This window comes from Varroa destructor, unplaced genomic scaffold (genome assembly GCF_002443255.2).
Source record: "Varroa destructor unplaced genomic scaffold, Vdes_3.0 BEIS01000003.1, whole genome shotgun sequence".
Lineage (NCBI taxonomy): Eukaryota > Metazoa > Arthropoda > Arachnida > Mesostigmata > Varroidae > Varroa > Varroa destructor.
Window position 1 is genome coordinate 4,412,687 of NW_019211456.1, and position 18,585 is coordinate 4,431,271.

The following is an 18,585-nucleotide window of genomic DNA, read 5'->3' on the forward strand; positions in this document are numbered from 1 at the left end:
AACGATATCTTTGTTTGTTTCCCTCTGGAAACTTCATTGATCTGACTGTTCAACAAGGGTCGATGTCTCTAATAATGACCCAGTGTAGCACATTGACTAAACCTTCCTAATTTGTTAAACGAACACATTCGTAGTGATCGTAAACTAGAATTAGCTTTGTTCTCTACACAGTTGTCTTTGATCTTATTTCTTTGTTTCTTACTGTCCTATCATAAACAGATGACATTTACCCTTTACCTGAACAAAAATCATAGCGATGGCCATTCGCGCGTCAGCAGCCAAGCCGCAAATTTGCATGTCTTAAACTTGATTTAACCTGTCGATTGGTGTAATATCTATATTGAAAGAGTGAAAAGCGAAGCTATTTATTGTTGAGTCATTGGCCCAACGAAACTCAATAAAATTTACTAGGGAATAGGCCCACACAGAGCCTACTGCTTATTCTCTTATATATACTGACTTTTGAGAGAAGAAATAATTTTCAAGCAGCTAGAAGTGAATAGTAAAAAAAAAAAGTAGTAAGGACATCGGCCTGTCCTGGTAAGGCCGCTAGTGACCAGCAATAGGATCTATTGCTTATTTTTTCTGTTTTTTTGGTTTCTGCCGCTTTACGACTTTAGACCTTCACTGCCTTCGACTGTTCTGATCCTGATTCTCTAGCTACTTCTGTAGCCACGCTATCTTTCCTTAATGGCGCAGCAACAGCAGCTTACATAGCAACCTACGTAAATCTAGCTTACTAGCAACGGACGCTTGCTGACTGCATGTTTTCCTGGCTAAATACTCGCTGCACTATACTCGCCATATATAAATAAATGAACGTATATTTATCTTCAACATCTATATATGACGAGAAAAGAATGAAAGCATTGATAGCTATCTCGACAGGTAGCACTTTGTACTGTAAAGATGTATATTCTCGGCCTTGCCCTGGCACGCGCTCTGCGAAACATTTCCTTGTGAAGTTAGATGCCTAGCCATCGGGTCGAGAACCTCGGTAGTGTGTCACCGACGATCATGGCGCAGATAAATCGTTGTTCTATATAGGTACATCGCTGTGCCTGATCACTGACCATCGACACATTTGCGCTAACATTGCCCGGCGACGCTCTGGTAACAGCAGGTCATACCCCGGATGGAAGCTTGCCTGATACCAATGTGTTGTCATGTGTGACCACAGCATCCGAGCAGAGATAGTGCACTCTCGAAATCGATGTATATTCGCCATATATTCTACGATACGATTGTTGGGTATGGCATCTCTAACATTTGTTTTGTTTACGTGCCTGTATGTAACACGTACCGTGGCCCCGGCTGCGTTTCCAGATCCGTGTTGTAAATGCCTTCCGAAGTACTGTCGACACTCGGCAGAACCCCGCGGCGGCGGCGCATTTGACGAAACGGAACTCGGGGGGCATAGCCTCCCCTCGTTCTCCAGGAAGTCCAACCACCGCCGGACCTTGTCCTGGCCCCACCTCCTCCAGCACTAATGCCCACGGACAACAACAGCAACACTCGAGCACCCCTATTACTACCACCACAACCTCTAACACAAATGCGAACAAAGCTAATCCCAATAAGGAGCAGGAAAAAGATTCCAACGTCGAAACAGCTGTGTGAATATCAGTAAAAGGATCAGTCGGATCATACGGCCATTTGTAATTATGCTTAATCATCATAGTGACGCTGAAAATAACCACTTTTTCTTGTGAAGCAGCAATTTATAAAGCAATGACGACGTCGAGACAGAACGAGAAAAGAAGGGGAGAAAGCACCAGGAACGCATGTCAGCGACGGACGCGGACGGCTCAGTATACTTCATGGCTACGAGTACTCTATTCCCACGAACAGTCATTACACAGTAGGTACTTTCACTCTTGGCTGTTCTCAATTTTACTCAATAACAGCAGCGGCAACAGCAGTAGCAGCAGCAGCAGCAGCAGCAAAAGTATAAAGTTTGAAGTACTATAATGAGCTTAGCAGTAACAGTAGTAACTAAACAATGAATACGAACAAGGAGGAGGAACAGCGGCAGCAACAGCACAAACAAAGGAATATTGCGCCTGTTTATTTACGTGCTAAAATAACGCCACCTAGATATTATTATACTATTCTATTACATTTAATGACGGAAGTTATCATAGTGTCAGCTATTACACCATTTTTCTATCAGCAATTGCTATTCGGTCCTAGAACAGGACCACAGCTATCTATACAATTCAAGTAGTAATAATTAATATCATTTGCAGAATTAAATGCCAACACTCAACGAAGTGTCTGACTGCTCTTTTAAAAGCAGACGTTGACTTTTTTATCGACCTTCTTTTAAGTTTCGGTTGAATAACGTAATCGAGAAAAATATAGATTCGGAAAAAAATCATGTAGGTTTTGACAAAAGTCTAAAAATTGACGATAAATATCTATAAGGCTTGCTGAATGCCTGTCCATTCATATCACTGAATTGACGGGTTTAGCCGAATCGAACGATTACGACTGATTATCTGCCATCAGTCTAATGTCTGATCAGAACGAAAAGCCGCGCGCACGCGCTTTGGGAAAAGAAAACGGATGAAAATGAAATAGGTACAAAGTCCGATAATAGCTCGTTGTCGCTATGTTAGGACTCAAAATATAGATTATTTCAGGATACCACTCCTGATCGTTGCAATCATGCTGGTAAAGATCGTGCTCTACTATAGTCACAATGTTCCGATGAGACGATAAGCGATGACCTTTCATTATAATTATTATCAATCATTTTACTTAATACCACTACTAAGTTTGGCACAACAGATTAGAGTGCGGTCTAGCTACGTTAAGCTAACGCATGTACATGTTAGACAATTGAAATACATCAAACTACTGTTGCGATCGGTGATGAGGCTAAGCATTACAAGAGTACTTTGCTCTTTGCCTACGTGTCATCTGTCCAAATATAGTTTAAACGAGAGCGGCAACGGCATGAGCAGAAAAAAGGTTGAAATTGTAAGAGTGGACAAGATGTTGAGGCCCGGGGCCTTGTTGCTAGCCCACGTCGTTGACTGACCGTAGCTGGGAAGTGTTCGGCGGATAATGGATAGCTGGGCGGCAAAACGTGCTTGCAGATTGTTCCTCTTTGTAATGTTCAAGTACTTAGATAGGGCAAACGCTTTAGCCACCTAGATGTGTATGCTAATGATGGAGGACAGGATTGACTGTCCGTTAACGCTGTTTGTTAACACGCTGCTATCATTGATACATGTTGGTAATGATAGGAGATAAATGATGTCGCTACGACAGACTGAGCTACGCTCCATACATAGGGTAGATAGAAAAAATCGGCATTCACTTATGGGTCATGGACCACTTGTTACTCCAAGTGGACTGCTCATGCTCTTAGCAGACCGGTCAAATATGAACTTATGAATTATCCGCGGAGTACGATACTGGTAAGAACGGTGATTACGAAGCGAGTTATGAGCCCAGCCCCACCCCTTAGTTTTTCTTAAACCATAGAAATCGATGCAGAATAAACAATATAGAAATCACGTCTCGTTGTTACACCAAACGCCATATGATAGCTAACAGTGAACGCTAAAAACAAACAAATAAGCGAAAAATGAGTGAAAAAGACGCAGTAACTTTTGAAGCGGAATGACGGCCACAACTCGCTGATCGAGCGGCGTGCTGGTTACACGTGGTGATGTCACAAGTGAGGTATTTGTAAATCGAACTGAGGCATCTGCAATGATAGTTTTACGGCCATTGATTCCGTAGCGGCGCAGATAACCTCTGCTCTGCCAACCTCAGTTTAAAACGCTGTACAAATATTGGCCTCTTGCTTACTGTTATACTTTATAACTACAAATGCTATTGCTAGCATTAATTATAATAATATGAAGTAAGAATGCGTAAGCTAAGGCTCTTATGGATGATATTAGTTTCTAGAAAGGCGCGAATAAATATAAATCTATCAAAACGATATATATATATATATAAGGGAGGAACAGCTAGAATGAATGAATTCTAAGGTTCGAATTGCCTTAGTGCAAATAAAGGATCACTTTCATGGCGCTACACTGCTAATGCTTGCGAACTTGGGTTAATGATGTTGTTAATAATAATATTAGTATATTCCTATCACTGCTATAAGTACCACTAGTCATTGACAAAATGAATGGTTGGGTCAATGGGTGAGTAAGTAACTGATCATTTCATTGGTACTCTCGACTATATGAAATTGTTCCATATAGTCTTCATATAACCTACATCCTGAAGGTGTGGGCTAGCCTTACACGGCGTGACGCATACAAAAAAGACCATTGTAACCGTTGGCCTTAAATAAAACGGCTGCTAGGCCTATCTCTTACCCGAATTTGCTCATCAAAGGAATTTAAAAGCAGTGGCGCGATCGAATGTAGCGTTGACTAAGGGCAGGACAGTCCAAAAGCGGGTTTCCCTGCTATGACATTCAGTGACACAAGACTGTCCGATACATCAAGACAGAAATGGCTACGACGATTATACACACTGCAGAAAATTGCTTTGAGCATTTTAGCCTAATTCGTAGCAGATTTTGTTCGTTTTGTGCGCCGGCTTACTTGCATTACTATTAAGGTGGGATCTTAAATAAGTTCAAAGAATATCTCCTGTAATGACATAGCGTCTGTCAGACAAACGCGACCAGTTGAATTTAGTTTATCTGAAGTAGACGCAGAAAAGCAGCAGAAGAACGAAAACGTCAACGTCAGCGTTGATGCTGCAAAATTTGAATGATTCTACCCTTTCTGGCTCTTCTTCCCATTATTAAGTTACCGCCAAACTGAAATGGTGGATATATCTTCGTTGTTAAAGTACCAGCACTCCCTTACGATGCAGAAGGCGAAAAGTTTTATTGTGATCCTTTTTGAATAACCTTTGTTCAGCATAATAGCAGAAGAACTAGCTTTGTTTTTCGCTATATTGCCTGTGAATGGAAATATCTATTGGGTAAGCAGAGGGTTTCACAGGGCACGTAGCATTTAAAGCTAAGTTAAGAACTTGAATCAGTCACACTTTCTATCTGAAACTGTCTAGTGCTTGATGTGACTGATTTAATTGGCGTGCTCATTGCGTGACTGTGCTATCACAACAATTAAATCTCATGAGTATTACGTCCTTGAAAAAGGTGTGGAGGTATGGAATGCATTTTGATCTTGCAGGAACCACTTATAAATCGCGCGTAAACTAAGTCGAAACATATATAATCATCAATCACGACATCGGTTTGAAAAACAAGGAGAGGAAGAGAGCGAGCGCGTATGCCGTCAGTGCCATTGATTTACCTGCCTAAATGGTCTCGTGTAATTTTGTCATTTGTTGTGTTATCGTCTCGTCGCGCATTAGCTCGACAAAACACCTTAAAATTGCATTTCACAAATGTCTCTAAACTGATTTGTATAAATTTGGATGCTATTTATTGGCCTCGGCAATAACCTTATGGACCTGCCAGCAACGGGAAAGGCTAAAAGCCTCTATCAGTATTTATCAGCCTGTTACCCGGCTGATAGATACATTCCTTCTTGTCATATACTTTTAGCATAATACGTATATGTTAGGGTTTTGCAGACTTGATAAACGCTCTGCTCAGATGTTTCTGGCCTACTTCAAGGACGCAGTACTGCCAATACGTCTGCGTACCGATAAATTAATTTGCGTAACAGTCTTTTCTAAAAGGTTGTCAGCTTATTTGTCCTTGCTTGCACCACAATCATTGACCTTCTTTTTGTCCAGGGTAATAATTTGACTTGGACTAATAAAGATTACGAATGGAGGGAGCCTGCTCTTCATCTCCAAATAGCCACGGTCATGGATAGCAATGGACTGCCTACCTATCTGCTACGTAACTGTAGCAGGTCGAATGGGCTGTAGTAGGACAAAGTTAAGGTTGACATCAACAACGAATAGATCATTTGTTGGACCACTCACTATAATCATGTTGCTGCCGGTGCCTTTCCTGACTGTATGTGGTGGACTATAGAAACATAAAAACGAGCTTACAAAACTCCAAACCCTCAGATGGGCGAAACCACATCCAGGTAACAAATACGACGACGCTGATATTCCTAATAACACAAAATAAGGATAGTAATAACAGGTTAATATGTGTGCGTTGCTCTCTTAGATGTCCTATAATATGTCCTAAGCAGCTCGTCGAAAAAATCTCGTGTGGATCAATAATGGATTCACAATGATGGCCGTGACGGCCCGTTGAAATTATGAGGTCTAACAAAAGTAACTGTAGCACGTGGACCATTTCACGGCCGGAATTAGGTCTCGACATCAATTTGCCGACCAACGCTTTTATTGAAATAAAGTGCTAACTGGTGGACGCAACTGTACCTTTTCGTAGCAGAATTGATTCAACAACTGGCATTATCAACTCAATAATCGTATCTGCTTATGAAGGCAGGCATCCACCGTATCAGTCCAATTGTCAAGCGAAACGTATTATGACAGGTTAAGTACATCGTACTTTTTATAGCTAACTCTAGATAACAAACCTCCAACAACGTACAACGGCTGACGGTACGATCCTTTTAAGCTGCATAGCTGTTCGCAATTTACGTCTGGCCAAATTGGCCATGATTGAACCCCGGTGCCACGATTGTAGAACATCTTTTACGAAAAAACTTCACCTGTTTATTCCTACTACCCCCAGTGTGCATCCTTCAAAACGAGAATATGGATAGACCATAAACCATGACGTAAAAACAAAAATACGTCATACTACGTTCGAAGCAAACAGCTGAGGCAAAAGCCAAAATCTGTCCCGATCCGCAGGATCCGGATGAGCCGAGAAAGACCATTCCTTAATGGCAAATTTTTCCTTATGGTGTTGCCATTCATGGCTTGATAACACAATACACAGTGAGCAGTGCGCGCTCAGTTCCTGACTGAAGGACGACGATATATAAATTTACAGCAGCTATGAACCGAACAATGAAAACATGCAAATAAAGGCTACAAATACAGGAGCAAAGATGATGATGGTGATGATGAAGGAAGATGGATGAGAACGAGAACCGTAAGCTATGCGAACATTTCTCATCTTGCTTGTGAAGGGCCACAAAGCATAGAGCGATATGATATCCTTGTATAAGGATCGAGGAAGTTCAGGCTGTCTTCTTCCTCAGGAAGAAGGAGGTTCCACTGTTCTTATTATACGAAGCAACCGTTCTTAAGTTCGGTAGAGTACGAGTCGAGTGTGAACTATACTATTGTTATCCATGTATTGGTGACCCGGGCTGCCTGATGGCGCGGGGTCAGTGCACCCATTGCATTCGAATGCCACATACAGTTGCTACCAGCCACCTTCGTGGCTCTTAGTGCGTACGGCTGGATGAGGGCTACTGCCAGAGTTTTGCTGGACTATATACTATACTAAAATGAAAAGAATGAATTGATAATAATGAAAATGTCGGCGACAGACTTTTTCTAATCCGATGGTTTGCTTTTCGATGTCAACAAACCGCCTACGGAAACGAAAAGGACGAGGATGATGAGCAAATTAAAAGAGGTCGTTGGACCAACGGTCACAGTTGGGCTAGACCAACACTTCCCTATTACGCTCTAATGTCTGTAACTTCGTCGGCAGATTTCTGAGACCCATGGAAGAAGATGAAAGAAATATATCTTACTACTACTATTAATAATAATAAGCATATTGACAGCCTGGTGTGATGAACCTCATGTATGTAGATTTTCGAAAGGCGAGTAACGATAGAAGAGATGAAAAATCAATGATTTAGAAAATAACATTGAAGGCAAGAACGCCAATTGCCCACACGAAGTATAATGATAATAATAATGATGACATGTATATGTATGTGTGCGTGTGACATCTATCGAAATCGGGAATGGGCCGATGACGGACCGCGTGTGTACAGTGGCCAGAAGAGTGTTAGCTAGAAGTCGCCGCCAGACACGAAGAGTACTATCAGTACCTGGCCCGTGGATTAATCCCGATCGATTGGCCGATTTATTCACCATCCAGATATAGAGTTGCGACACAACATATCCTCTTCTTGTAGAGGTAGAAGGCACAGAGCAACTCGCTTATTAAGGCTACCGTCTACCGTAAACTGGTAACCCCCAATGGTGGTCGAATGGCTTTTCGAGCCTGTGCTTTTTATCAGTTCACATTATTCAGTCGTCGTCGTTGTCGTAGTTTCCTTAAGTGGGACAAGAAGGCCTTAGTAGGCGGCCATTCGCAGTCGCCAACCGCTTTGATAAGATTTGAGGCCCAGGAGCGGCGTATGTTGGAATTGACGACGCTTTCGATTTTCAGGTGGAGGACCGCCAACGCCGGCCTTTGTAATCCTGACCGATGAAACTGTCCGGCCTGTAGTATATTTGTAGATTAGCAGGTATATAGAGAAGCAAGAGAGTAAAATCTTTATACACAAACACACAAAAATGTTACGTGGGCAAGCACAGAACGAGACGGAAAGAGGAAAAGGCAAAAGAAACCGTAACTATAACAGAAGAAAGACAGGCTAATGAAAGAAAAAAGAACGAGAGTCGCGCAACAGGCGTAGCAGACGACGGCGACAAGGCGAACTAGGCAATGAGAGGCGCTGAACGAAACGGCGCGATTTACCATAAATATTAATAATAGTAACAATAATGAATATATAAGTAATACACACGGTCCCTATCTCCACTGCTAGAAGTGAAAATAAAATAGTGGATAATAGTAATCATGATAAAATAACAGCGGTGATGATGAGGGGCGGGAGGACGAGCAGAATGACGGCGGTGGCGGCGGTGGTGGTGGTGAGACTAATACTAATAACAAAATGATAACGACGGGGAGAGGGAAAGAGAGAAAGGGTGATGGCGCTGAAACAATTCAAGCAGATATAGTCGTCCAAGTTGCGACTCGGGCGTAGCTCAATCATTTCATGTTTGATTTTCCGCTTGTTCGACCCTCCGTTATTGATTGAAGGTGTTAAGTGGACTTATTACACACGATGCTGCTAAATATGATATCATCGTCAGAGAGTACATTAAACAGATCCGAATAATATTTAACAGTGACGTACACAAAACTCACTGCGCGAATTCGCCAGTAATAGCAGTCGCAGCAAAAAAAAAAAAGACAGTGAAAATCACAATAGTTGTAATGCCAGTATTAAGACATTACTAGTAATAATGTCAGTAATAAGACCTGGCTACAAATAGTAGAAACGGTAACAATGTTAATGACAGCATACGATTTGCTTGTTACAAACATAATAATGAAAATATTTTTTTGTCACTACTACTATTATTATTGCCGCTGTTGAACAGAGAATGTACGGCGCTGCGACGCCGGAGGTTATGACGTTGTTAATTTGCCTACTAGAAAATCGACGGCAGGCTGGCGTTAAGATGACCAGCTGTTGTATGCTAGGTAGCGGATGGTCGATGAAGTGATAACAGGAAATACGCCATTGCGAAAGGATCAATACGTTGATAATACCAATACAAACGTCACGTATCACCAATATGTAGGCTAACACAAATTTGATCAAGTTACTTTGCTGATAACGACGATGATGATGATGATGATGATGATGATGATAATAATAATAACAATAACCCCGATACTAACTTGTCAGGCCACCATACAGTGGGACGTAGGTAACTTAAAACGTGAGACCCGCTGTAGCACGCACGAACAATACTACTATGACAGAAGGACACACTAAATGAACATCAAAAAACGCAGAAATATCAGTGTAACTCGCCAATTAGTTTCAGTTGCATATTAACAATGTAATTACAATTATTGCTATTACTATTACTACTACTACTACTACTACTACTACTATTACCACTATTACTACTACTATTATTACTACTATAATTACTATTACTATTATTACTGCTACTACTACTACTACTATTACTACTACTACTACTACTACTACTACTACTACCACTACTATACTACTACTACTACTACTACTACGTACTACTACTACTACTAGTACTACTACTACCTAGTACTACTACTAGTACCACTACTACTACTACTACTACTATTACTAGTACTACTACTACTACTACTACTACTATTACTACTACTACTGCTACTAGTATTACTAGCACTGCAACAGCAGCAGCCTCAGTTGGAACCATCCACGTAGGCGTGCTACATCTTTTCCAAACGAATATGATGATAGTTTGAAACTATTATGTCACAGTAGCAGAGACTATGCCTACGTTGTCCTTCTATGACTGCTTAAGTCGCATATTTAACTGTGGCTATTAAACAAACAGTAGAGAATTTAAAGTAACAGGGACAAACAATTTCTTCTGAGGTACTTTTTGCTTTCTCATTTTAACAATTACTAAATAATCTTCGCACTTCGTTCGTCTAATGCTCTCTTATCTAACTAAGTGTAAAGATACCGTCTCATCTGACCTGCTACGAAAGTTTACTATTATAATTATTTTTAACGCCTATACGATTCATAATATCATCATTAACTTTCGCTCACAGTAAGTTGGGCTATAATAGATCTACCACTCGTTGTAAGTCATCATCATCATCTTTCTACAAATAAAGAGACCACCGGCTACCGGCTGTTATTACAAAGGAGAAGAGTAAATTGGGTGCGCAAGTGTATATGTCAATGTGCGCCTGTTTAGAATGCTAGATATTATTATTGTCATATAGTATAGTATAAAAGACTGCAAAATATCTCAAAATGATGAAAGTTACTGTTCACCTAGCAAGGCCAATATATATATATATATATATATACATACAAGAAAACATAGAACACTAGTGACCAGACTATTAAGTAATATACACGACAATGGTTATATATATATATATATATATATAGACAGAAGTTAGAATCGTTGTTCTGCTGCTTTGTACTATATCATATCCACTACTAATATACGACTATTATTATTTTATTTAACATTATTATCTCTTAATATGTGATGGTGATGATGGTGATGATGATGATGATGATGAGAAAGTAATTATTTGTGGTAAGTCCTTGAAAAAGGCACGTTCAAATGCTGCACTTATATACTGGGCAAATGTTGCTTTTACACAGACACAGAAACACACGTACCGCAGTCAGCTTGTGCTGATTTCTTCTTCCTTATTTCCATCTACCATCTTTTTTACCATGGTCTGCCGCCCTTCGATTGTATACTTCCCTCAAAAGTATTAGCTCTAATCCTGCAAGCATGCCGTCTAGGTCCTTTTTTTCGCTTTATTTCTCATTATACCTCTCGGCCAAGGCGCTGATTCTTGACCCTTCCTTTCTTCCAAAATATTTTCTTCCCTCCATCTGGCGAACCATGTTTTTGCATTGATCTTTCGTTTGTTTTTGTTGCTATGTTCAAAAAGATGTAGACACACCATATGTGTATTTCATGTGACTTTCTGCCGGATTATTTTCGTAGAACACATTGAAGTCTATAAATTCCCATATGTTAGGTAAGCGACAAGGCAAATTAACAAATAGAGCTTGGTTTCGCTGATTGGAAAATGGATTTGTCCACTGTTTACTTGTGCCGGTGACAGATTCAAACAAAGATGAGAGCCGAAAAAGCTGGCCAACGATGGCGAGAACCACGAAACTAGAGCAGAACATAGTGCAGATCTCTTGTAAACTACAATGAGAGTGAGGAAAAATCCGAGATCCCTGTCACACGCACACACACACACACATATATATGGAGATGTGCGAGAGCGAGAGAGAGAGAGAGCGCTGACACTTCACATAAAATGTCCTTAGTGATGTAGGGATTGATCATTGCGAGAGCTTGTCATCATCAAAGTTCGCACTCACTTAAACACATTTTCACCCTATACCTCCGTTTGTAGAGATGGAAGCAAGCCACTAGTAGAAAATAATCCTATCAATTTAGGTTGGGGTCTTGGGGCGGAATTGGCGTGGTCTCTGTGGCAGAACACCACCAAACCGATATCCTTTGACTTCTGATACATAATAAGTAAACCATTTAGGCTAACATTTTTTCGATGTTGTTCCGCAGCATTCAATAACGTCCGGTGATTTCTTCCTGTGGAACAGAGAACATCGATTCCCACTTGTCGGGATATTTTCGTCCTATAACATGAGGGTGCTTCCTGTGCATTTCTATTCATGTTTTTATATGAATACGTTCGTGGCGACTATTTTACAAACCCAATTAGTTTTCTAAGCACACCTCGAATAACTAAGAAATAAATGAATTCACTAAAAGTAACATAATAGTAAATAGGTACAATTCAAAAACCGTGCTGACCACCCTATTGTCCAGTAACTCGCTAGACCCGGACCATGATTTTGACGCCTTCTGTTAATATGAATACTCATAATGAGACAGAGTGTATCAAACACAACGAATTCTGTAACGAGTCTAGGAATGCCAGCTATAAAATATCCGTGATAATTTATAAAAGGTAAATTAAATTGTTGTAATGAGGAACGAGCATGGAAGAAAAACATTTATATAACACATTAAAAAAAAAACACACACACACACATAACGGTGCGGTTAGAACGAATAATATATGTAAGATTATATAGAAAAAAACAACGGGGTTCTTAATCTGTTGTACAATACAATAACACATGTACTTAAACACTGGTAAAGCGGAATCATCATCATCATCATCATGATCATCATTATCATGTACTTGACCAGTAAATGGTATGCAGCCTTAATGAGGCCAATGCATTTATTTCTTGACAACGCATGTTTAATGGAATAGCTAGACGAAAAGGTATCCCTCCACCGTACTATTTCAAATGCGTAAAAACTTTTATGATCTCCTCACATCATTACCAGTTTTAACCGTCGCTTTTGCTGTTTTTATGCGCAGAGTGTTGTTATGATGTTTTTTTTTTTCTGTAGAAACCAGATATTGGGAACAACCAACGTTATGGTCATTTTTTCCTTTAAGCCGATTTTAACAGAGATTCGGAGACATAGATACCAGATATTTATATGTACCTAACTGTGTAAGGAAACAAAGATAGCTGTAAACAAGACAAAGGCTCCATTAGGGTGTCGTTGAGGACACTATGTATATATACGAGGATAAGAGTAATAGAGCTTTTGTTGGTTTAGATTTAGCGGTGTGTGTGTGTGTAAGCGTCGTCAAGACACAAGATGACTTGAATAATGAAAGATCCATACGGCACCGCTGTCTTACGTTCAATGGCGGAAGTACCAATTTCCTTACCCTATTAGTGTTCAATTGAGCCCGACCTCGTCTGCGTCTCTAAGTTCTCTTTCCGACACCCACGCATGCATTAAACACATGTAGCAACAAGTTGCGCGGCCCATTTCCTATTACTTACCAACCTATATACACCGTGTGCTTTCATGTAGTGCTTCCCCCCAGCTACCGGTGAAGATTGCACGCTGAACGAATCACTTTCATCATACCATGGATGTCACCAAATACACGACCTACAGATGATAATAATAATTCTATTACACCTTTTACCACTGTCATTATAACTGCTACGATTATTATGCCGCCTTGCACACATTTGTTATTCCATGCCATCGAACATCCTCTCTGCAGTCTTCTATCTGTCTATCCCTACTAGCTGTTTGTTCCATCTTGTAGAACATATATGTGTACACACCGCAAATGGGCATGTGTCTGTGTGTCCACCCACTTGATCGCTGCTATATTTCATCATCATCTGGGCTGGGCTGGGCTGGGCTGGACCGGACTGGACACTACAGCGCCAGCGCGCAATGAACGCAACACTTGATAACTGATAGCAACAACCATAATATTCACATTAATTACAGCCAATAAGTCCAGCCATCCCTAGTCAACTTCCAGATTTCACTCCAGTTTCTCTTCATTCAGGATTCTGCCCGCATCTTCCGTCCCCAGTATTTGGGACGATAATGCCGGTCGCCACTATCGTGACTGCCGCTTTTCTCAATCAATAAGCAGCCCCCATTGTTTATAGTCCTCGACTCTACCTATCTTTACCCGAATTTGTGCGGAATATAGTTGTTCTTTTTGACAGCGAGGAAACTCTGGACGTTATAGAAGCGATCTGATAAGCCGAGCTATTCAATATACCATTTTTTCGACTTATCCGTTGTCTTGCTTTGATCCCACTATCTTAATAGTATTACAATTGACTCTTTACTCAGTCACTCGTTGATACGTATGCGTACTGATAACTCGATGAATACTCTTCGTTATACATATTCTGTATATTTGCCGTATTTTTCTCTGAAGTGTCGCTCTGATGCGTATTATTTCGCATTTTTATAAAATGATGATCCTATGATTTCCGTTCTTTTTATCCTAGTTATTACAGTTTATATTTTTCAACAAATAATGCGTTATTTTTAGATAGTTATCTAGATAATTTACCACCTGCAATGATTTGCCGTTGGTTTCTCTTTGGTTATTTTGCAAATAGGAAATGCGCATTATGGATCTGCCGTGCTCCACCCTCACCAAAGACGCTGTTACTTATGCTGATCATTTTCCAATACAGATTTTCACATGTTGTTTTTTTTGATCACCAATGGACAACTACCGTCGAAGCGCCTGCTGCCTTTGTAAACACGATGCGGACGCCATTGCGGCAGCGGTTAAGAAGTGACACACCCTTTAATCTTTCGTGCCGCGGAATGGGTTACATCCGCAAGAAACGCCTGCAAGGTTTGACCGTATAGGATTAGGTGTGATGTAACGAACTTTGCTACAGTTTGTTCCTACTAAGCTACGAAACGGCCATAATTGGTTTAGCTCTACGAAGCATGCAGAGGTTTGCACTCGGCTGTTTGTTGTCCTACTTAATTATTAATGATACCTGTAGTGATCGCAATACTAATGAAGGAAGTTTTGCACTCATAACGGTCTAATTTATTTGGTACCATTTATCATTCGTATCACTTATCATTACCGGTTCTTCTCGTTCGTTCACTGATGACGTCGAAGAGTAAAAAATAACCCATTTTGACATAGTGACAGTAGCCGATCATATGTACACATACATAAAGAAGCCCCGAAGCCTACTTACGAGGCAGCCGAGACCTGAAGTTGTTTTGCTAACTGTGTTATACTAGTAAGTTATGTAAAGATCTATCATTTGTATTACTTGCTTGATACAGCGAAAGCACTAGCTGATTAATTCTTGGATGTTTCAGGATAGTGGAAAATATGTTGCTTCTCTTATTGTACGGGCGAAGACAACGCCAGATAGTTACCAGTCTTAATAGTAACGTCAATTCTGTGTGCTGCTTTTTGTGTCCGTCGCTTTATATAGCATTACGCAATGCTACAAAAGGCCACCGCGGATTAATACTATATACAAGTGAGGGCTTACAACTATTCTAAAGGATTTAAACGAGAAATTCTGAAAGTAATAATGTCTTGTTTGAAGTATTTGCAGCGTACTATTTCCTTTACTGCATATATGTAAAAGCATAATACTTCAATATATCAATTAGCGTCATGGTTGATGAGAATATTTCGACATGTTTGCTCGTATTTCTGCCGTAGCCATGGCTACGTTGTGCTAGTTCGCCGTTTTTTGTTAAACAAATTGATTGTAACTGTTTAATTCTATCCTTTCTTTGCTCCCGAATCTCATGGACACGTAGTTTTTTTCACATAGCGCGCCTGTCTGTCACCGTGGCGAGATCGCATCAGCTAGCCCTGTACAGCCGCCTTCTGTGTGTACGAGTATATTGGAAGCACGAAATCCAAGATCCTTAATGTAATTATCATGCTTTCTTTCAACCTATCCCAGTACTGGCCTATTTTCCTGACGGCTAGCCAGCAAAGAAACTCCTTTGAATATTTCGTCACCCTCTTCCTAGAACCCAGCAGAAGCGTTCTAACAGATATAAATTATGTTTCTCCGGTTGTTATTATTTTATAAATAGACATTGAAAGTTCGTCGCTTGCAAATATCGAACCGTTGACGCGTGACATGTTGGCACACCATTGGAAGTTGACGAAGATGGATCTTTCGTAAACATCTTTCACACGTCGTCTTGTCCTGGGTGCCCGACTATACCTTGGATGTCAAACCGGATACGAATATTATACTTTATTTTAACCTGTAATCATTTCAATAAACAACACATTTCGCGCCGTGTAAGTGTGTGTATATCTTTATGGTGTGTCGCGACGTGTTCAATTTTGCAGTTGTTTTCGCTACCTTTTTGCGGAGCTATCCGTGTAAAGTTTAACTGCTATGCTAATACTTATCTTTTGGTTTTTGTTACGAAGGGCTTGAGGCTTTCCTACGAGGTATTCGTTGCCTCTTGTCACTGAAAGGTGTCGGAGTAACTAATTAATTAACACCAATTGTCTCGCAGGTGTTGTAACACTTCACCGCGTCAACTTTGGCCCATGACCAGCTGTTTGCCCAAGTGCAATTTGTCGCAGCAGTTACGATCGCCTATTTGCAGGCTGCTGTTAAGGAGCTCCGTGGCCGGATCGTAAATGGGTATTTGTCATTTAATGGGAGTAAAGGGGGCTGCTTCGAGTTCATTACTGACCCCACTGGACGGTGCCATTCAGTCGATAATTTTCTTGTGATTGAGATATCTTTGTACGGATTGCCTTAAGTCAACTTTCGCTTCTTGGGAAAAAGATGCGAGTTACATTGAGATGATGCACGACAACACTACATTAACAAAAAAACATTACCATCAATATTAACTACCAGCACGGTAGTAGAAACAGCAACAGCGCTGTTGTTGTATTATTAACGATGATGATCATTATAAAAAAAAAAACGAACTACATACATTGTATGAAAGGCAGCCTGAGCAAAAGTTCGTAAACGCACGTAAAACGGTTGCCCTAAGGCGCGTATTATTATTGCTAGGCCTTTTTCAAGATATCAATTAAGGATAACGACACTGAGAAAGACACTACTTGCAGCAGTAACAACGACATCAAGTAACACGATGATAACAACGTTCACAGATTGTATAGCTACAACATCGACACTCAAAAGAGTAACAACAATGATAATAACATAATAATAATAACAAGGCGTCAGCTACACAGGATTTAATAATGGCATTGTCAATGAGTACGTCAACATACATCAAACAATAAAATAATAGTGCTACCACCACAAGTATGAGATCGAGAAGACTATGACGAAGATGATAAAAAAAATGAGGATAAAGATGAGACTATAGAGATTGAAGACAAAAGAGGATGAAAACAGCAACAGAAACAACAGTGGATTGATTGATTGATTGATTATTATAACTGTACTATGATAATGATAACAACAAATAATATAGCGACATTAATTCTGTTTTAATTAATAAAATCAAAGGTTTATCTCAATAAAATGCATTACTTTGATTTATGTAGGAGTAGCATTTCATTCTGCCCTGCGCATGGTAAGGCAAAGAAAATCTTCGTTACATTAATGTTTTTCTGATTCCGCAGGAACTGACAATTTATCTACGGTCGGGCGAGAAATCCAAGAATCGCCAATATTTTGCAAGAAAGCGATTTTAAAATTAGAGTCCGCGTCCAACGGTGTCGTAGAAAGAAAAATACATACATGCTATGAAATAGGCGTATATGACACAACATCTACTACAGCCTTACTCTGATCTACATATATATATATATATATATATATATATATATATATATATATATATATATACATATATATAGAAACAAATCCGGGGGGCTTTGAAATTGAATAACTTTTGAACTACGCGCCGCTAGCAAATAGAATTTCATTGACAGACACTCGAGTCTTCTAGAAATTTGTGAGTGGAAACAGGTTGAGCTTACTCAGGAGAAATTAGTTCAAAAAAAAACATCTTTAGTTCCGAAAATTAATAGTCAACGGTCAAGTTTGTCGTTTCCAAAGACCATAGCACTGCGGAAATTTGTCGAAAATTGATAAAAACGTAAGCAAAGCGCAGTAAGTAAATAGCGTAAAAGTTTAAAGAGTGGAATATTAAGGACCAACCTCGAAATTGGACGGCCATAGACAAGACAATGTTTAACTGCTACCGACAGGCAGAGGGGGGCCAGCTGTGAGAGTGGGGTTGCTTTAGAAAGAAACTGAGCTCGACAACAGTGTCGAGTTCATTCGAACGTAAAGAGATAGTAATACTTGCAGTGGACGCCGGGAACATCTGTTATTACGAGATACTTGCCGAAAATGACGCAATGAATGTAGCTTGTTATTTCGAGTTCCTTAAGGAACGCGTGGAAAGTTGGGATGGCAATAGAAAGCACACAGCCTGGCTACTTGAAGGCAATGCCCTACCTCATCGCCCTTCTGAAGTGAGCCAAAACATATTTGGTGTTGGCTGCAACACAGTTACTTTTCTGATCTAAGTTTGTATGACTACGGGTCATTCGATGCCGTATAAAGGGCAACTCATAGGCAAGCCTATTCCGCTATCAACCTATTTTCAGAAGTTATAGATAGAAAAATTACATACAGGAATGCACTGATAGGTGATACACGGCTGTACTGACTGCAAAAGCACCGAGACAAAACTGTAAAGAGCACTTCCAACATTATACTAAAAACCATTATTCCCAACTAGGTTAAA

General features: G+C 40.2%; 2 protein-coding genes across 3 annotated transcripts in view; both read left to right on the plus strand.

Annotated features, from left to right (window-relative positions):
- Positions 1–18,585, plus strand: part of PMCA (plasma membrane calcium-transporting ATPase 3) — a 107,683-nt gene that overhangs the window by 55,242 nt on the left and 33,856 nt on the right. The gene's annotated exons all lie outside the window — the stretch shown is intronic.
- On the plus strand, positions 1,617–17,366 carry LOC147756413 (uncharacterized). 2 transcript variants are annotated; one of them, XM_086984700.1, is made up of 4 exons: positions 1,617–1,865; positions 14,442–14,686; positions 15,294–15,341; positions 16,354–17,366. In XM_086984700.1, exons 1-4 carry the CDS (start codon positions 1,732–1,734, stop codon positions 16,389–16,391), a joined length of 465 nt encoding a protein of 154 aa, XP_086840826.1. In that variant the 5' UTR covers positions 1,617–1,731; the 3' UTR covers positions 16,392–17,366. The 2 variants fall into 2 exon arrangements, with proteins under 2 accessions (XP_086840826.1, XP_086840827.1); XM_086984701.1 differs by having other exon boundaries at positions 1,617–1,861.